This window comes from Periplaneta americana, chromosome 16 (genome assembly GCF_040183065.1).
Source record: "Periplaneta americana isolate PAMFEO1 chromosome 16, P.americana_PAMFEO1_priV1, whole genome shotgun sequence".
Classification (NCBI taxonomy): Eukaryota; Metazoa; Arthropoda; class Insecta; order Blattodea; family Blattidae; genus Periplaneta; species Periplaneta americana.
This window is the reverse complement of record NC_091132.1, coordinates 97,473,132-97,493,689: the sequence shown is the minus strand read 5'-3', so window position 1 is coordinate 97,493,689 and position 20,558 is coordinate 97,473,132. Positions and strand designations below refer to the sequence as shown.

The 20,558-nt window shown below is 34.8% G+C and overlaps 1 protein-coding gene across 8 annotated transcripts in view; it reads right to left on the bottom strand.

Moving 5' to 3' along the window:
* The window catches only part of CalpA (calpain A), a 560,472-nt gene that overhangs the window by 311,425 nt on the left and 228,489 nt on the right, over positions 1-20,558 (bottom strand). For 2 of the 8 annotated variants that reach the window (XM_069812573.1, XM_069812572.1), the window contains exon 2: positions 7,778-7,971. The exons of the other annotated variants lie outside the window; for them this stretch is intronic. In XM_069812573.1, the coding sequence (XP_069668674.1) occupies positions 7,778-7,930 (153 nt within the window). In that variant the 5' untranslated portion in view covers positions 7,931-7,971. The remainder of the gene's footprint in view (positions 1-7,777; positions 7,972-20,558) is intronic. 8 annotated transcript variants of the gene reach the window in all.

Sequence of the window (20,558 nt, the reverse complement as noted above, 5' to 3'; positions counted from 1 at the left end):
TTTTACAGACAGAAAGGACAGTAATTTTATTTAACGTGAAATTCTCTAGCTTTCTTATAATCGAGAAAACATAATGTATAAATAAACGACAAACAAACATATTTATCATTACGGTATATTGTCGTTTTCTGTCCTAGTGTGCAGGCATTCAGGACAGGATTATGATACGCCTGAAAACTTGAAACCCATCTGAGATTATTTTGACAGTCGTCTACCCTTTCTCCTTCCAATGCTAACAGTCTGTCATATATACAACAACGCATTAAAATCAAAGAACTATCAACTGAAGAGTCCACTGCAAAAATGATGGATGTCACTTTCTTGTCGAAAATGAACCAAGACTGTCAATGCTTAGCTTAAGACATATAGAATGTACATAGAGAGTTATATGGCATTAACACTGATAGTCATTGACCAGTAATGATCGGAAAATCACAGTTAAGCTTTGAGCGCTAAGCATTTCAAACTGTCAATTGCTTCTCCTGCAAAATGTATTCCAAATGACATCCATCATTCTTGCAGTGGACTCTTCAACTATAAAATATAATATAAAGCATATTAATAAGATACCTCGCTTTTTTTTCGCCTGACTTGTTTAATAGTACATTTTTTTATTTCATTTGACTGAGATAAATTAACTTTTCATTAAGTTTCTTGACAATAGTGGTTGCATTGTTAATTGGCAGTTTTAATTTAATGCTGCACTTATGTTTGAATCCAAACCGCAGAGAGCAATCAGTGTAATGCAGTGAACCGTTATTACGCCGCGCTCTCATGGTTAACATTAGGCAGGTCTTTGAAATTTAATTGCATTATTGTTTTCAATTTCTTATGTCGCCGCTCCAATCACTCGCCTCAGTTTCAATATTGCAACCAATAAGCTGTTTTCATTATAAAATGACACCTGTCTAATCCACGTGGACTAAAACCGAGGTTGCAATGTCTTGTGCTGAGGACGAACATTAAGGTATGTGATTAAAAATTATTATTAAAGAGTTATTATTAAGAGTTAAGAATGTCAACGTACTCGTATATGAAATAATAATAATAATAATAATAATAATAATAATAATAATAATAATAATAATAATAATAGCCATTTAACAATATAACAAACTAGTGCTTATTCTTATCGAGGAAGTAGACGTGACAACGTGACGCTTAAAGTGAAACCTACAGAGCAACAATCGGTCGGCAAAATTACGTTTTAAAAGCACACCGCACGTTATTGTATGATGCCGACATGTTAAAACCATGAGAGCGCGGCGATAATACAGCTTTCCTGAGTTGTTGTCACAATAATCCACTTGTTCATTATGGTATTCATGACGCTTTTGCATAAAAATCTTTATTATTGAGCAATCTTTTTCAGACTTTTACTAATTCATTAGTGGACCAATACTAAGGTCCTGTGGAGGGAAAATAAAAAAAAAATATATATTTGGGGAGCAGCACAAAAATTATTTTACAGAATAAATTTACATTTTTTTTTAATTCTAACTTCTTAATGAATGAATTTAAACTGATTTTCTTTGATTCAGAGCATTCCTACATGTGTTGAATGTTTGGAATCTCACAAAGTTATGAAATATACATTTTTAAATGTGATTTTTTTTTTAGCGAGGGTGAATTTTTTTTCAATTTTTATTTATTTCACAAAATTTTTGGTCATGCAGTCTTCTAAATTTTCTTTGATTCAGAACACAAATTATTTAATTTCCTTTAATTTTATATATGACACAGTCATTTAAGATGATGTTCGATCGGTATTATTATTTTTGGAAATTAAACAAATGCATAAAAATCAATAAATGAGGAACCGAGAAACAAACTTTGAATAGATAAAGAACACTGCTATCTACAGACGTGGACAAATAATTAGAATAAATTAATTATATGTGCAACGAAGCTCTATTTATCGGCAGAAATAATGAACAAAAATGTGTTTTGCACAGAAATAATGAACAGAAAATTGAGTCTTGAGGTTACTAAAATTTTGTGAACATTCCCTTATTCTTTATTAACACATTGATTTTGTCAGGGATGCTGGAAACCAAAGTTTGACACTTTCTTTGAATATCAGCATCATTTAGCCAGATATCAGACAGTGCTTAAATAAGTCCATGTTTTGTTGTAAGCCTCTTTTTGTTCACTTTCTTCTTCAGTATAGATCACAATTTCGTTCATGTCCGGTCTTCTTGCAGGCCATGGGAGGAGAATATCTTATGCAGTATATAATTAAAACAACAGTAGTATCAACATAGCCAGAAAAAATATACTTAACGATTGGAAAAATATATCAGAAGATGTAAACAATCATATTTACAACAATAGAGACTCTGTGAATTATAATGATAGTTTATATGAATTATATTATGTTTCCAAGAAAACGTTTTAGTCTAATAATTTGTCCACGTCTGTAGTGGAAGAAATAGTAACTTTATGATATGAGAAAAATTTCTTCCAAATAAATAGCGCCATATTTAACTTATTTGTAACAGAAAAAACCTGAAAATGACAGTCGTGCACTTGCAGACAGTAACTTCCGGTTGAACGAATGACTGATTCCGGTTAGAAAAATGCTAATAATGGGCAATTGAAGAAAGATATAATATATAAACTATATATCTTTGTAAAGTTGAAATAACAAGGAATCAGAAAATACAAAAATTGAAAAACCCAAAATTTTGACCTAAACAGTCATTTAAACGGTCATCAATACCTTAAGTTTCTAATCTTGTACTTTGGCATGATTTGTTACTATCAAGCTTTTAGTAGTGGTGCCAAAGGTATGTCTAAGAAAAGTGAAATAGATTATATATTGTGTACTGATGTTTAAGAAAGTGAATAGTTAAATTGGTAAACGCTCAGTATATTACCGCTACTTCTTAGCAACGCCATAGTGTATTTTTGATCCAGAGAAAGTACTACTCCTCTTTTACGAAATCACTCGTATTCTTTACGAGTGTTTTCTTTTTGTAACATACAAGTACAATATTTTCCTTGGACCAAATATATAAAATGCCGTTCCTGCTAAGTGGCGGTGATGTGCTAAATATCTGATGAATACAATATAATATATTTTATTACTCAGTCAATGACAAATCAATGTAAAATAATGACTTATTTTACAGTCAGTAAGTTTATATACATGAATTACAAAATTGCGAACGTTTTCGCCTATTCAGGCATCCTCAGGCAGAGTTTTACAATATCTCAATGTCACATACGTAGCTATTGGTGGTGAGTACTATTTGAATTAATGATGTACAAGCCATCTCCATTAATAAAATGTAATATTACAGGTAGTAAACTTAATAATGTTAAAAATGTTAAAACCATTTAGTAATTAAACTTCATAATATGTGGAACTCTTGTTCAGTCCAATGAGTGGTGAATATGTCGATTTAAAATGTGACAATTGCATAGTTAGCAACTGTATGGATTACTATAACATCCTGTGTTTAATGTAAATACACTTCCCCCACGTCATACCAGTTACAGTCCTAATAGCAGCAGGTCGTCTCACCACTACATAATTTACATTAAACACAGGATGTTACAGTAATCCATACAGTTGCTAACTATGCAGTTGTCACATTTTAAATCGACATATTCACCACTCATTGGACTGAACAAGAGTTCCACATATTATGAAGTTTAATTACTAAATGGTTTTAAAATGTTTAACATTATTAAGTTTACTACCTGTAATATTACATTTTATTAATGGAGATGGCTTGTACATCATTAATTCAAATAGTACTCACCACCAATAGCTACGTATGTGACATTGAGATATTGTAAAACTCTGCCTGTGGATGCCTGAATAGGCGAAAACGTTCGCAATTTTGTAATTCATGTATATAAACTTAATGACTATAAAATAAGTCATTATTTTACATTGATTTGTCATTGACTGAGTAATAAAATATATTATATTGTATTCATTTATAGAAATTGACAATCTGAATATTCCATCATGCTTTCTAAGTTAAATATCTGATGTTAAATAACTGGATGTAATAGTAGATTATGTAAGTGCATGTGTAAATAAATCTTCGGATGTTTCAATTAATCTTTCAACATCTTTCCAGTTTGTTCCTTTACTCCAGCTTCTTTTCAAAAGTCGCCTACTTTATTGCGGCTCATGTCATACTTGGCACTGGTTTTCCGAGGGTGGGTAAGTTTGCAAATTGGATCGGAAGGCTTGCTAAGACGTGTGCAGAACAATTATAGTTCCAGACAAATCATGTCTCCTCGTCCCACTCCACCGCATGAAGGCAACGCTACTTTCTGATCCTGAAACTAAAGACGTTATGTTTCGTCCCGAAATATATCCTTTCTTGGGTAGATAAAAAAGGCTGTTTAAATCTGTGTATTTTAAATTGTAAACTTCCCCAGTAGACTTTTTTTTTTAGAGAAGTAAAAATGAATAAAACCCTAAATATGTAGATTTATGTAATACCAAGCCATAATATGTAATGTGGGGTAAATATGTAAAAATATGTAGTATCAAATTTTAATATATTAATGGTAATTACAAGATTCCCAAAGATTTGTTATTTATATACGGTTAGGTTAAAAGGAATATAATATGTAATTACATAAAAATCCGGTCCCTACTTATTATTACTTACTTACTTACTTACTTACTTACTTACTTACTTACTTACTTACTGGCTTTTAAGGAACCCGGAGGTTCATTGCCGCCCTCACATAAGCCCGCCATTGGTCCCTATTCTGAGCAAAATTAATCCATTCTCTATCATCATATCCCACCTCCCTTAAATCCATTTTAATATTATCTTCCCATCTACGTCTCGGCCTCCCTAAAGGTCTTTTTCCCTCCGGCCTCCCAACTAACACTCTATATGCATATCTGGATTCGCCCATACGTGCTACATGCCCTGCCCATCTCAAACGTCTGGATTTAATGTTGCTAATTATGTGAGGTGAAGAATACAATGCGTGCAGTTCTGTGTTGTATACCTTTCTCCATTCTCCTGTAACTTCATCCCTCTTAGCCCCAAATATTTTCCTAAGCACCTTATTCTCAAACACCCTTAACCTATGTTCCTCTCTCAAAGTGAGAGTCCACGTTTCACAACCATACAGAACAACCGGTAATATAACTGTTTTATAAATTCTAACTTTCAGATTTTTCGACAGCAGACTGGATGATAAAATTTTCTCAACCGAATAATAACAGGCATTTCCCATATTTATTCTGTGTTTAATTTCCTCCCGAGTATCATTTATATTTGTTACTGTTGCTCCAAGATATTGGAACTTCTCCGCCTCTTCAAAAGATAAATCTCTAATTTTTATATTTCCATTTCGTACAATATTCTGGTCACGAGACATAATCATATACTTTGTCTTTTCGGGATTAACTTCCAAACCTATCTCTTTACTTGCTTCCAATAAAATTCTCGTGTTTTCCCTAATCGTTTGTGGATTTTCTCCTAACATATTCACGTCATCCGCATAGACAAGCAGCTGATGTAACCCGTTCAATTCCAAACCCTCTCTGTTATCCTGGACTTTCCTAATGGCATACTCTAGAGCGAAGTTAAAAGGTAAAGGTGATAGTGCATCTCCTTGCTTTAGCCCACAGTGAATTGGAAACGCATCTGACAGAACCTTACCTATACGAACTCTGTTGTACGTTTCACTGAGACACATTTTAATTAATCGAACTAGCTTCTTGGGAATACCAAATTCAATAAGAATATCATATAAAACTTCTCTCTTAACCGAGTCATATGCCTTTTTGAAATCTATGAATAACTGATGCACTGTACCCTTATACTCACATTTTTTCTCCATTATCTGTCAAATACAAAATATCTGATCAATAGTTGATCTATTACGCCTAAAACCACATTTATGATCCCGAATAATTTCATCTACATATGGAGTTAATCTTCTCAAAAGAATATTGGACAAAATTTTGTACGACATCAACAAAAGTGATATTCCTCGAAAGTTACTACAGTTAGTCTTGCCCCCCTTCTTAAAGATAGGTACGATAATGGACTCCTTCCATTGTTCTGGTACAATTTCCTTTTCCCAAATAGCAAGTACAAGCTTATAAATTTCGTTAGATAATGCGCTTCCACCCTCTTGTATTAATTCTGCTGGAATTTGATCGATACCTGGAGACATAATTTTTCAGATTTTCTATCGCAATTTCGACTTCAGAAAGTGTGGGTTCGGGTATAAATGGCTCAGCAGTTTGTATTTCAATTTCGTCCAGATCATTTCTATTTGGCCTATGTAGTAGTTGTCTAAAATAGTTTTTCCATCTGTTCAGGATTGAATGAGCGTCTGCAAGCAAGTCACCATTCTTATCCTTGATCACGTTTACCGTTGCCTGATATCCATTCTTGCCCTACTTATTATTACCTTATTTAAAATGCTTTTTTATTATTAGGAAATTTGTAGTTATTAGCTGAGTAACCGGTTGTTAAGAAATTAGAATGACATCACTGATCTGGAATAGAACTTAGGTATGTAAGGTCTTCATTCGTACTGTTCTAATATGCACTGGGGTTTGCAGTAGGCCTAACTGATAAAAATCATCCAACCGTCAGTTACAAACTAGTTTTAAACCATCAACTAATCAGTTTTGAACCAGTTTCAAAACAACCAACTAGTCAGTCTTGAACGAGTTTTATATCAATCAACTAGTAAGTCTCAAACAAGTTTTAACCAAGCAAATAGTCAGTCCTAACTAGTTTTAAACCAATCAACTAATGAGCCTTTAACGAGTTTTAAACCAACATATTAGCACAGTCTAGTATATACAGTGACGAAGCTCAATACGACCGTAGTAAATATGCATCCATAGATAGTTGCTAACCAATAGGATCGCTAATATCGCCTCATTACAGACAATGCGAAATAGTATCGGCACAGTCTATTGTTCCTAGCACCCTCACAACTCAAGCTTCGTGACTGTATAGGCTATACTAGACTGTGCTATTAAGGAGTCTCAAATGAGTTTTACACCAACCTACTAGGGAATCTCAAACGAGTTTAAAAGAACCAACTAGTCAGTCTTGAATAAGTTTTAAACCAATCTTCTAGTGAATCTTTAACGAGTTTTAAACCAACTAGTCAGTTTTTAATGAGTTATAAACCGATCAAATAATGAGTTCATAATGAGTTTTAAACTAACCAACTAGCTTATTCAGTCCTGTACGGGTTGTGATCCAAGAAACTAGTCAGAGCTATATATGTAGAGTTCAGTACATTAATGTAAATCATTAAACATTTTTAACATTTGTATAATTAGGATCAGACATTTGAGATCAACACAGGCGGGGTAAATTCATGAGGGCTATACCGATATGAATAACATTGATTTTTGTAACTATTCTCCCTTTGGAATCAAGGGATTATGTTGTAGATCACTTTGTTAAAATAAACGCTGGCACGGGTACTCCATGTAGAGGTGCATTACAGTACCTACTCGTACATCGTGACAGTGTTGTGGTGATTAATAGATAATTGTGAGTTGGTGTCAAGGGAAACGGGTATGCCCGGAGAAAGCCTCCAACAACGCCATCTTCATCCACCACAAATACCACATGGATTCAAATGAATCGTGGGTCCACTGTAGACTATGAATTACTCTTCTGTTAGAATAGGAACAATTCGAAAACCATTTAAAAGACATTGGCGCATTCATTCCCAATGTTTCGAACTGTACGTCGTGTTTGACAAGGGAGTACTACTGCGTACTACAGATATTTCTCTTTGCACTCACCACTTTGAGGTTGAATATGGACGGCAGCATTTTCTTGATGCCCGTGGCTGTTCTAATGAAGACGTCCAGCCCGTCTCCTCCTTGTCCTCCATGTCCATCCTTGAGAAGATCATCGTGCTCCTCTTGCGGGGGGTCATCGTCACACTCTCCCATGTCAAGGCAGGATTCAAAGTTACGCAAACCACACGATAGAACTGCGGCAATGCAAGATGTGAGCTTTTAGCTTCGTAATTATTGGATAGCAGGTCGGTTTAAAAGCTACGACATTTAAAACATCTTAAGCCATCACACATCTCCCTAAATAGTACTTCATGTAACTATGAAATTGTGAGACGCACCTTTAAAGCAACGAGCTCATAGACCCTCATGACATGAAAGTTTTAACATCATACAATTTTTAAGAACTGAAACTACAACAATTGTTACGTACTCCAATTTAAATAAATAACTATTAATTTCGCATACTTTTGGTTAGATATTAAATAATGACTCGAACATGTAAGATATCTAGCACTATTTAAGTCTTTATAATGTAGGCTACAGAACATATTCATCTGGTTATAGTTATTCAATGCATTCCACAGTTAAAATAAAAATGTGCCTGAATATTTTATTTCCTTGTAGGCCTAATATGTGTGCACGTTGTTCACAGTCGTAGCTTCTAACAATTAACACCATGATCATACAGGCTAAACATTAAATTTACATAGGGCCGCAATTGAAAACTGATATAGCCTAGCAATTATTCATTGGTTCCAGTGTGTGGAAAATAGTTTATTAATCCAGTTAAAACACCTCCCTAAGGATACCATTAGAATTAATCTATTTCTCTAAAACCCTAAAGTTGATAAGATTACTACATCAACGTTACTGCTAATGTGCAGGGCTTTCATTTCAAAACTTCCCAGTCTAAATAACTAATTCTTTAAATTGAATCCAATTTAAACAAAAAAAAACACATCAATTTAGATATTGAGGGGGAAGTCTGAAATCAGGCTTAATTGCATTTTAGATTTCACTCCCAACCCCCAGCCACCCCCACTTCGAATTCAAATGACACCCCTATATTTTTGTGCGAGATCGTGCGTATTTGCTTTGTTTCCGCACAAAACCAATCCGAAGTAAGTCTAAAATTCCACATTCAGCATTCCCAACCGAACACACATAACAATTTCCTTCTTCTTACCGCTTAAGTGACATATTGATTTTACTGCTTTAGGCTTTTAACATATTATTTTTAGAGACGTTCAATATAGTAATAATTATAAATTGGAAACTTACCACTGCAATTTCACCTAAATTGCACTGTTAATTATTGTTTTTAAATATTTGCAAAAATTAAGTAAACTCTACAACTCCACTAAAGTTACTCCATTCGTGATGCAAGTAACATTAAGGAAGCCGTGAAAAAATCAACAAGATTCCAGATGCCGATGTTATTATTGCAATATGTTATATAAATAATATTGTTAAAATATTAAAATGAAAAATAAATCATTACATAACCTTACCGTTTGTTTTAAGTTCGCATTTATAGACTGGGAGAAAAAAGACAGACGTATATCACGGCCTGCTGGAGTATAGTAAACGCAGAAAACGTTTTAAAGCAACAATGTTGAAGATAGATATTTTTGTTTTTCCGTCATTGAACAGAAACCAAGATGGAGATTTCATTGCAAGTAATTAGAAATTCCTCTTTCAGGTATGTAATAAACGATCTTCGCACAAAATAATGTACGATACACGAGCGGTATGTTTTCTTTCAATTCTCGGAAATTAAAAAAGCTCAACTATGTTTCGCTTTTTCAAACTTTTCCTCGAACATGAAAACTTCAACATATCGCTCTTGTAACGCATATTACTATTATACTTAAATATGAAAGAGCATTTAATTATTTATACACCTCGTTCATTAGTTTTCGCATCTTTTGTTTTCTATCGTCGCCTGGCAACCTGTATATTTCTTATTATCAGCTGATTGTAGGATGAAAACACAGCTTATTTTGTTTAATTCTCTAAATTTAATCGATAAGGATGATTTATGTTCTCTCTTGTAGTGTATAAACCATTTTAAAATAATTTAATACACAAACACAGCTATTACATGATATGCTCAATAAGTTTTTGTAGCTTTATTCTCTTCAACTATAATCAACAATAACAACAATCCAGGTTGCCAGGCGACGACAGAAAACAAAAGATGCGAAAACAAATTAACGAGGTGTATAAACAATTGAATGCTCTTTCACATATAAGTATAAAAATATAGAGGTGCCATTTGAAATTCAAAACCCAATTAAGACTGGTTTCAGACTTCCCCCTCAATATCTAAATTGATGTGTTTTTTGTTTACATTGAATTCAATTTAAATAATTAGTTATTTAGACTGGAAAGTTTTGAAATAAAAGTCCTTTATACTAAACATGTTCTGTTTTACAGGGAACAGTGTCGTCCTCTTTGCTATCGCAGATATCATTCCGGCCATTGACTCCCACGCTCACGCGTTCAAACACAGCCCAGCCAATAATAATACCCTTAGCGTAGTTTCCTCTAGGACAGCGTTTCTCAAACTACGGTCCGCGGACCACCTGTGGTCCTTGATGTCTGCCCTTTGGTCCTTAAAAAAATGGAGAAGACAAAATAAAATTCAAACGAATTGCGTATCACTCTATAGCTGAAAATCTCAGAGTTTGGAAGTGACATATGGCAATCGCTTTTCACTTTTTCTCCCAGTACTGACATTTTATGAAATTTATTAGACCTACCCTAACCGTCTACCGACTTCCCACTCTACTGCCAACAACAAAAGAGGGATTTAAAGCACTATGAATGTGGTATTTCCCTGCATATCTGGCGCCGCGCCTGTAACTCAGCCAGGAACCACCCAAATTCATAACAGAGGACCGAACCTTTTGATGTATTGATGACTTTCTTAATAATTTTACCGACACCCAGTCTACACATTGAAATGGTCAGGTACTGTACGTCGTACACCAATATTACAACTCTGAGGTCACATTTTGAAACTTATTTTCCAAGCAAATATGACGAATTTTCATGGGTTCGTGATCACTTTCATTGCGATGTTGAAACTAACAAACTTTCATTGAGTGAAAGAACAGTTAATTGAACTCTCGAATGAGACTGGACTTAAATGAAATTCCAAGCGGAAAGTATTGTTAATTTCTGGACCTCGTCACAAGTGAAAGGGAATATAGTGAATTGTACAATGGTGCTTTACAGATTATAATTCAGTTTTCTTCTACGAATCTGTGTGAGAAAGGGTTTTCATCACTAACTCTAATAAAAACAAGTACCGAAATCAACTTGATGTATGTGAGGATCTCCGACTTAAACTAGCAGCATATATCCAAATATAGAATAACTGTGTAAGAATCAGCAGGCTCATCCATCTCATTAATGTGAGAACCATAATTTATTTATTTCTTTTTGAGTTAATAAGTTAAAGATTATCCAAACTCTAATAGCCTAGAATTATTAAAGAAACAAAATTAATTTTCTTCTATTAACATTAGCTTAATTAGTTAATGCTAATATAACATTAATTTAATTTTATTAATTTCAATTAATTTCTATTTAAAATATAAGTATAATGGTATTAAAATATGCTACAAAAATTATAAATTTGCTTTCGAAGGGAACAAGTGAGGTGGTCCACGGAACTGTTCCGATTTAAAAAAGTGCTCCCCACTTCAAAAAAGTTTTAGAAACGCTGCTCTAGGACATCGTTTCCCAACCTGTGGTTCGCGAACCCCAGGGGATTCGCAAAATATTTCAAGGGGTTCGCCAAAACTTCTCGTAATGGTGGGTTTCGAAGTTAGGGCTATTATTGTTTCCTTCATTTCTGCGGCATTGTCATAATAATAATAATAATAATAATAATATTATTATTATTATTATTATTATTATTATTATTATTATTATTATTAACCCTATAATGCCCCTTGTTACATACAGTATGTGTAACATCGGGAATTTATCACATTATTTCCACAATAAATTAATATTTACCGCGAATGCCTGATTTACAGTTATGTAACAACGTGAGGAATGCATTTGATTTCGCTACAATGGAAATTTAGTCTGCCAGCTTCTTTGTGTTCTAACAATACTAACAACAGTACCGCGACCCGACTAAGGAACGGTTACTTGGCAGTCAGGCCTTTGATTCTAAATGTTAATGCGGAATTTCAACAAACTTATATTTCATTTTGTATTTTCAACAATAGTCTACTTCTTCTTTCCTTGTGGCAAATGCAATAAGTTGTCAGTTGTGTATCAGAATAGTTTCCGTTCACATTAAAATGGATAACTGGTTGAAAAGTGGAAGTTTGAAAGGGAAACAGGGTTTAACAAAATCGCAAGTTAGTGTTGTGTCAACAGGTCATTCAGCTTCTAGTGATGTTTGTCAATCCGACAAAAGTGAACCGTGTGTAAAGAAAAGAAAGTACGGTGATAATAATTACATTAGGTTTGGATTTTCATATATAGGTGACAAGGACTGTTCAAGACCACAGTGTGTTGTTTGTGGCGACATTCTTGCTAACAGTAGTCTGAAACCTTCTCTACTTAAACGCCATTTAGAAATTAAACACCCCACCCACGTAAACAAATCTGCTGATTTTTTATACGAAAAGCTAACGAGTGGAAAAATGATTTAACTACTTTTGTATCCCCTGCAAACAGTGACAATGAGAATGCCTTTGAAGCGTCTTATCGCGTTTGCTACAGAATTGCTAAAACTGCAAAACCTCATTCAATAGCTGAAGATTTAGTGCGACCATGTATAAATGATGTAGTACAGTGCATGCTTGGAGAATCTTTCACAAAAAAGTCAACATGGTACCATTGTCCGACAATACGATCAACCGCCGGATTATAGACATGGCAAATTATGTCGAAAATGAAATTTTGGAAAGAGTTCGTGCCAGTCCTTCTTTTGCGATTCAACTTGACGAATCGACTGATGTTGCCAATTTTGCCATTTTGTTACTTTTCGTCCGTTATATTAATGAGGAGTCTGTAGAAGAGGAGCTACTATTCTGCAAACCCTTAAAAGAGAGAACTACGAGAGGAGATATATTTAAGTTAACCGACGAATACTTTCGCGAAAATTCAATAGACTGGACTTGCTGTGTAGGCATTTGTTCAGATGGTGCGAAATCTATGACAGGGTGTTATGCTGGGTTTGTTGCAAAGTGAAATCGGTAGCGCCGAACGCTTCTTGGACACATTGTTGCATTCATAGACAGGCTCTTGTTTCTAAACGCATGCCCGATGGACTGAAATGTGTGCTGGACGATGCAGTGAAAATAATTAATTTTATTAAGGCTCGCCCTACAAATTCTCGCATCTTTGCAGTGCTTTGTGAGGAAACGGGAAGCATTTATAAGTGTTCATTGTCTCACACTGAAGTTAGGTGACTATCTTGAGGTAGAACTATTTCCAGACTGTATGAGCTTAAAGACGAAGTTTACGTTTTTCTCACTAGCCATGCCTTTCACCAGGCAAAGTGCATGGAAGATGAAATCTGGCTTCAGACTTTAGCTTATTTGGCAGACATTTTCTAAAAAATTAACAGTTTAAACTTATCTCTCCAGGGGTCAAATATAAACGTTTATATTGCGCAAGCCCGTATCGAATCAATCATTAAAAAAAAACTTAATTTTTGGGAAACGTGTTTCAATAGCAATCAAACCGAGTGCTTTGATACCCTTCACGACTTCCTGGTGGAAAATCATCTTTCTTTGGACGAAAATGTCAAGAACATGGTTAAAGAATATTTGAAGGAACTTTGAAAAACCTTCAGAGAATATTTCTCTGCTATGTCCAATAATAACAATTGGATTCGCAATCCCTTCGAAGAGTCAACAATTTTAGAATCTACATTAAGCGTAGATGAAAAAGAGCAGCTTCTTGAAATTTCCACTGATTTTCAGTTACCGAAAAGTTATAAATCTTTGTCATTAATTGGTTTTTGGTTGAGTTTAAAGGAATTCCCAGTGTTAGCGAATAAAGCCATAACGGCTTTATTACCCTTTTCATCCACATATTTGTGCGAAAAGTCGTTTTCTTCATATCGATGGCTCAGAACCAGACTGTCCGAAGTCCATTTTACTATTTTCTTTTTTCAGGAGAGCTATTTTAAGCTCCTGACATTCAAAGCTTCATGAAACAATTTGGAATAGCTTCATAGTAACTTATGAAGAGAAATATTTACAATTTTGTTCGATTCATATATGCGGACAAGAAGTGAAACACAGATTTCTTTCTTAAAAAAAAGTTGGACTTAGAACAGTCCGGTTCTCAGCCATCGATATGGTTATTTAAAAAATAAATACAGAAACAGACTTTGTGCTGAAAGTGATTTGAGACTTTATTTAACTTTTATGGTTCCTGACTTCAAAGCTCTGTGCCATGGAAAGCAGGCCTAACCTCACTGAATTCCAAGGAAGAGGTGAGTAATTACAATGAAAACTTATATTTATTATTGCAACTAGGCCTACATGTTGTGTAACTTTTAAGTCGTAACTAGAGTAACTATAGATTTTAACCGTTAAGGGTTAATTTAATTTAAGGTTATTAAACCTTTTGCTTGGAATGATATTTTATGCATATCTACTGTATGTATATTTAAAAGTCAGTGGTTCACCTAACTCAGATCGTTGTGGAAGGGGTTCGCGAGTCGAAAAGGGTTGGGAACCGCTGCTCTAGGAGATAAGTACAACCGGAAGGTCCTGTCGCAGAGTTACGGCATATGAAAGAACTCTGTCTCGAGAGGGAAAATTATTCCGGACATTTCTCGCCCGCGTTGACTTTCGTCGTTAACTACTACTACGTATCGCTGCTCTTGCTGTTGCTACAGTACAAGAAAATAGTAAGTAGTTTCTTCATTAGTAAGTTAATATATTTTTTTTTACATGTCTCCGGATGAATCATAAAAGAATTACGTCACTAGCGACGTAAGTTTTCCTTTCTCTCAGATATATGAAGGGGAGTATGTAGGTATCGGTAGGTTCCTATCTCCAACATGTTAAATAGGTGCACTTTATGTATCTTTTTCTCTGAATGTAAGGTAGAATCATGCAGTTTTGCACACTAGTAGACAAGAATGTTTTTAATCATCCTTGGATTTTTCAGATTATAATGTTAGAAATAGTTTATTTTATAATAAACATACCTACATTCTCCCCTTAAGAAGAGATTAAAATGATTCCACGTTTCTCACAGTAGTTTAAATTGGAACAAATTTTCAGAACCCTGTAATATAATCGTCAATTCCTGAGTTTATATTAAATTACGAATGCCTCTGGAAGATGACTATACAACTGAAATGAACGATAAAATGAGAGTACCAAGATCCGTTTATCTAGACAAAGATTTCATATGTGATGAACTTGTGTCCATCAAAGATTACTTTTCAACCAATCATAATAAAGAAGTTAAATTAATGTGTGTAATATCGATGGTGTTCAGGTAAAAGGGCTTATCTCACAAAAGAATTTTTTTTCAGAAACAGCTATAACTAAATTTTAACATATTATTATTAGTTGCTTTATATGAAGGAATGTAAACATAATTGTCAAAAAACATAACTTCACGTTTTGTAATTATATTACATTTTAACTATTTACACTAATTAAAGCACAAAAAAATTGACATTTAAAAAATGATCGAGTCCTTTACCTAAACATCTTCGACATATTATGAAGTTATATTCTTGTGTAGGATGTATTATAATAAATCGGGTAAAGCATGAGGTACATAGAAGCTACTGTCGACTGTAAATCCGGTTCGATTTTCTCCAGAGAGGCCAATAATTTTCAAATTATCTCGAATTCATAGGACTAAGACAATAGGTAGATTGGCAGAGAAGTCTAGTGTCAGTGAATTATGGTGACATTAAAATTTAAAAGATAATAAAATTGCAGAGTTAATAAAAAATAACAAGTTTATAAGAATCCTAGAAAAAACAAATAAAAAAATGAAATCAGGAACCCCTACCCATATTTACCTCGTGTGGTCTCGTAGTATGTTTCGTTGGCGAAAATATTACGTCATTGTCATATTTTCTCACGTCATCAGTTCGTTGTAATGCGGTTGTATCGTATTCTCCAGTAATCCCCTGTTTGGTTTATATGATAACTGTTTCTTTGTTGTGTGTGTTGATCACGAGAACTGAGCACGAAAACTTCCACTTATGAATGAAACTATCTCCGTATGACGTGTATCTTGGCACACTTCCATCGTGCACAGATAAGAGTAACAAACAATATTCATTTACAACTCACAAGCAAACATTCTGATGAGGGCAGATAAAGTTATTTTTTTTTCTTTCGCCATGTTAATAATGTCAAAAGAACTGCTTATACAAATTTTGCCACTAGAGCGCAGGGTTGCCAGATTGGGCTACAAGTAGCCAATTGGGATACTTAAAATTTTAATTGGCTATTGATTTTTACCACTGGGCTACTTGCGACTTTTTGGGCTACTCAAAAATTTTCGGGGCTATTTTTGGGCTATTTTTTTCTGATTTGAATTTGTGGAAAATTAATAATAATAGGTGTAGTAACAGTCTTCCTCTCCGTGAAAAAAACCTGTTACAGCGTACGTCTCGCTTTATTCCATCACCACCTTAACCACGAGAAACGACGTACCTATGCGAAATATATATTTATTGTACATGTCACATGACCAAGCCAGTGTAAGGGGATTTTCTCGTTTTACCGTGACCAGTGCCAGCAGAAATGCAGTGGCGAAGTGCAGCCTGCAGGCACATAATAATCAGTTGCTGTTTTTCCTCCAATTCAAGCGTTAGTATTTTTGTGAATGCCGTTGTAGTTTATTACAATAATCTTAAATTAGGAACTAGGATCTTTTGTAAAAGTGATATACAGTTTTTAAGTTATATTAGAAAATTATTTTTTTTTTTTTTACTTTCTTGTATCCTAATTATAATGTAGGCTAATTATTCAATTCTGAGTTCTATAGTGAAATAATTTTAAGAGATCTGTGTTTGTTATTGAAGTGATATACAGTAACATTTTTAAATTGTGATAGTGAATAACTTTTTATACATTTATTTTGTTTTGTGATTATACTGAAAATGGAAATATTTATTATTTCGTTCTGTAATACTGAAAATGGGAAAGTGGAAGAAGTATACCAAAACGTTTAATAGGCAGTGGTTAAATGGTACTTCATTCTCAAACTGGCTTCAGGATGTGAAAGACGACAGCAATAAAGCAGATTGTAAAGTTTATGAAGTTCAAATTAGTGCTCATAAAGGAGACTTGAAAAAAAAAACATTCCGATTCAATTAAACATATAATCCGCGAAATATAAATTTGCCATTCATATTGGGCTACTTTTTCTGAATTTTGGCTACTTTTCCAGCGAGCTTTCGCTACTTTTAGTTATACCAATCTGGCAACCCTGCTAGAGCGCAATTACGAGGGCCGTAAAAAAATAAGTTCGTTATGAGCTGTTAAGAGAAAGAGAACACAATTTCATTGGAAAAATTTTTTGAAACAGACATAGCAATTGTTGAGCTATTTTTCAACATATTCCGGACCGGAATTGAGACACAAGGATATAAAAATTGATCACATGGTGTGACAAATGTCTCAATTCCAGTGGGAGATATGTTGACAAACAGCGTATTCCGAACTCACCAGTTCGGTGGCATCAATGACGTCACGTTGCAACGAAATAAGGAACAAAACTGCTGGAAGGATCGATGCTGTCATGGCGACTGTGTAAGTGGTTATCTGTGCTACGCTAGCAAAATTTTGCGAAATTTCCGTACTGCCATCTCGTTCAAAGAAAAGAGATCATAAACAACTTATTTCTTGAATCGGTAGTAATAACTGGTCCGTTGACATGTTCGCTCATAAGCCATTAACATATTATTTTTTCGTTGTGGTCATTACAAACAATACAGCAGAACTAAAGCAGAACACACCGCCATGACACAACAGTGCACGATGTCATTCGTCTGCTAATTCCCGCCCTATATAAGAACCAATCAGATTCACTGATGGCGGCTGATGGAGACTGCCACCACTTCTGCAAGTTGATGGCACCGGTGCGACACCGGTGGAGCATCAATGACGTCATCAGTGGAATTCGGAACACCGTGATGTCATCGGATTGCTCACCGGTGAGATTCGGAATACGCTCAAATAGCGCAACAATTATTGTAAGGAAAACTTGGGAAATTTAGCAGTACGCCTAATTTCGCAGGATCTCATATATTAATTAGTTGCGGAGTTGTCCGTGTTCGTTTCAGCTTACAAAAATTACAGATAAATGTTAGAACCTGTCGGGGATGTTTCATGCAGGAAGATCCCATTGCAACGCATTCTGGCGAAAGTTACAGAACTATCTGCTTTAGTAGGTGTGTGTTTGCTGAGATATCGTGAGTGAATTTGCAGTGTTGTGTTTCTGGACATTATGTCGTCGAAATATTCAGAACTGTAAATATCACACTATGATTAATGAATTCTCCACATTCTTATGATTAATTTGAACCCTTGCTTGTCGTTTATCTAATATAGTTTGTTCGTAATATGCTTTTGCCGGTACTCAATTTCTTAACTAGTTTTCACTAATTGCCGGCAGAGCAGTTCGAGTGGAACGCAGATTCGAACTTCCTTTAAAAAGCGCTATGGACTAATTATGCGCCAGCCAGAAAATCTGTCCTACCATAGAGCAGCAGCCTCAACTCGCTCGAATTTGAACGATTTTTATGATGTGCTAGGAAATGTGTATGAGAAAGCAGAACCGAGTACAAGCCTAATCTCATTTGGAATTTAAATGAAACAGACCTAACAAAATTGTCTCTCCAAAAGGAGCAAAGTCTGTCCATCTTCAAACAATGGCAGAGAAAAGAGAAACAATTGCCTTGCTAGAGGAAGTGGATTCGGATTATGCCTAAATAGATTTCATAATGATTTTTCTATCTTTGGCATAATGCTTAATGCAGATATGTGTTAGATCAATTTATTAATTTAAAATTAATATGCAAGCCTTTTCCTGTTATTAGTGTTAATAATTGAAGCCCAATTGTTCTACATTTATTGCCTAGTTTGTTAATGTGTGTAACATGTACTGATGTTTAGATTACATTAAAACATGTTTTGAACTAAAAAGAGTATTCTTGAAAATTCCAAAAGTGTTACTGCGAAATTGTCCAAGCAGTACTGCGAAGTTACACGAGTTCCTGAAACACACACATATCATCTGATGTTTTAGATGGAGATATTTCCCTGTTGAGATACACTTAAAAATAAAATTTTTAAACCAACCAATAAAATGATGTCTAGTGATTAACTGCCGCATGAAGGAAATATTTTTAAGTATTTCTGAATATAACTATACACAGAAAACCTTAATACTGCGAAATTAGCCGAGTTTGCCTTATCTGTTTCAATAAATCTATCCATGTAGTTTGTGCTTTTTTTCTGTAAACGAACCCAGGGAAAATCACTTTCTGGACATTCTCGTAATTGCGGTCGAGTGGTTAAATTTGTATGAGCACTTCTTTTGACATTATTAACATGGTGGAAGAAAAAAAATAACTTTGTTTATCTGCCATCATCAGAATGTTTGCTTGTCAGTAAGGTGAAAATTTTCAAACATGAACCTTATCGTCAAATAAAATTACCGCTGAGATTGGAAATACAAGAGAAATAATAATTGCAGGAAATTTTAACGGCAGGTCGGAAAAAATAATCGGGTAGTAGGCTTCTTGAAAAAATAACTAAGAAAGATATTAGTGAAGTGCTTTGTGTAGAGTGTGGCATTGTATGTGTCAGAAACATGGTCTTTACGACGAAGTGAAGAGAAATGACTAGAAGCAATTGAAATGTGAATATGGAGAAGAATGGAGTGTGTGAAATGGACAGACAGAATAAAGTTGTAAAGAGTGGGTGAGGAAAGAATGATGCTGAAACTGATCAGGAAGAGGAAAAGGAATTGGTTGGGTCACTGGCTGAGAAGAAACTGCCTACTGAAGGATGCACTGGAAGAAATGGTGAACCCAAAAGAATTCGAAGCGGAAGAAGATATCAGATGATACCCATTAAGATAAATGGATCATACGCTGAGACTAAGAGGAAGGCAGGAAATAGGAAAGATCGGAGAATGCAGGATTTTCAGTGAAAGACCTGCCCTTGGGCAGAATTTATGTGTGTATGTATATTAGGAAGGTGAGAAATGTACGATAGTTTTATGCTGAAGTACGACAATTTCCATAAGTTGGTACGACGGTTGCATTTCCTTTATCTTGCAACCCTGCCCCGACCTTCCCTCAAGCTTGCGAGTGCCGCTGTCTGACTGTGAGGTCGTCGCGTCGCTACGAGGCTTTTGCCACAAGCCTATCACACTGAACTGTGCATCCTCAGTGAATTTAATACATGGAAGGATCGAAGTATAACCAAGTGTTATGAAACATCGTTATTACGAACTTACACTGTTACTAGATATAACTGAAATTCTTGAGTAGGCTAAGCCTCAAAACTTCTTAAGAGCTCCGCTACTGACGGCGATAATGTAGTGCATTTATGTTCTGTTATATGGTGCTGTGTATATTCAGTCATTAACATGGTGCTTGTGAAATTGTGATGGGGAAAGACGGTGTTGGAGCATGTTTTCTCGGAGCATTTCAGCATTTCCTGGTTCAATTTCACAATTTAATCATAATCCTGATCGTTGTATTAAATTATCTTCCCTTTTGGCCGGATTATGGAACGTCAGA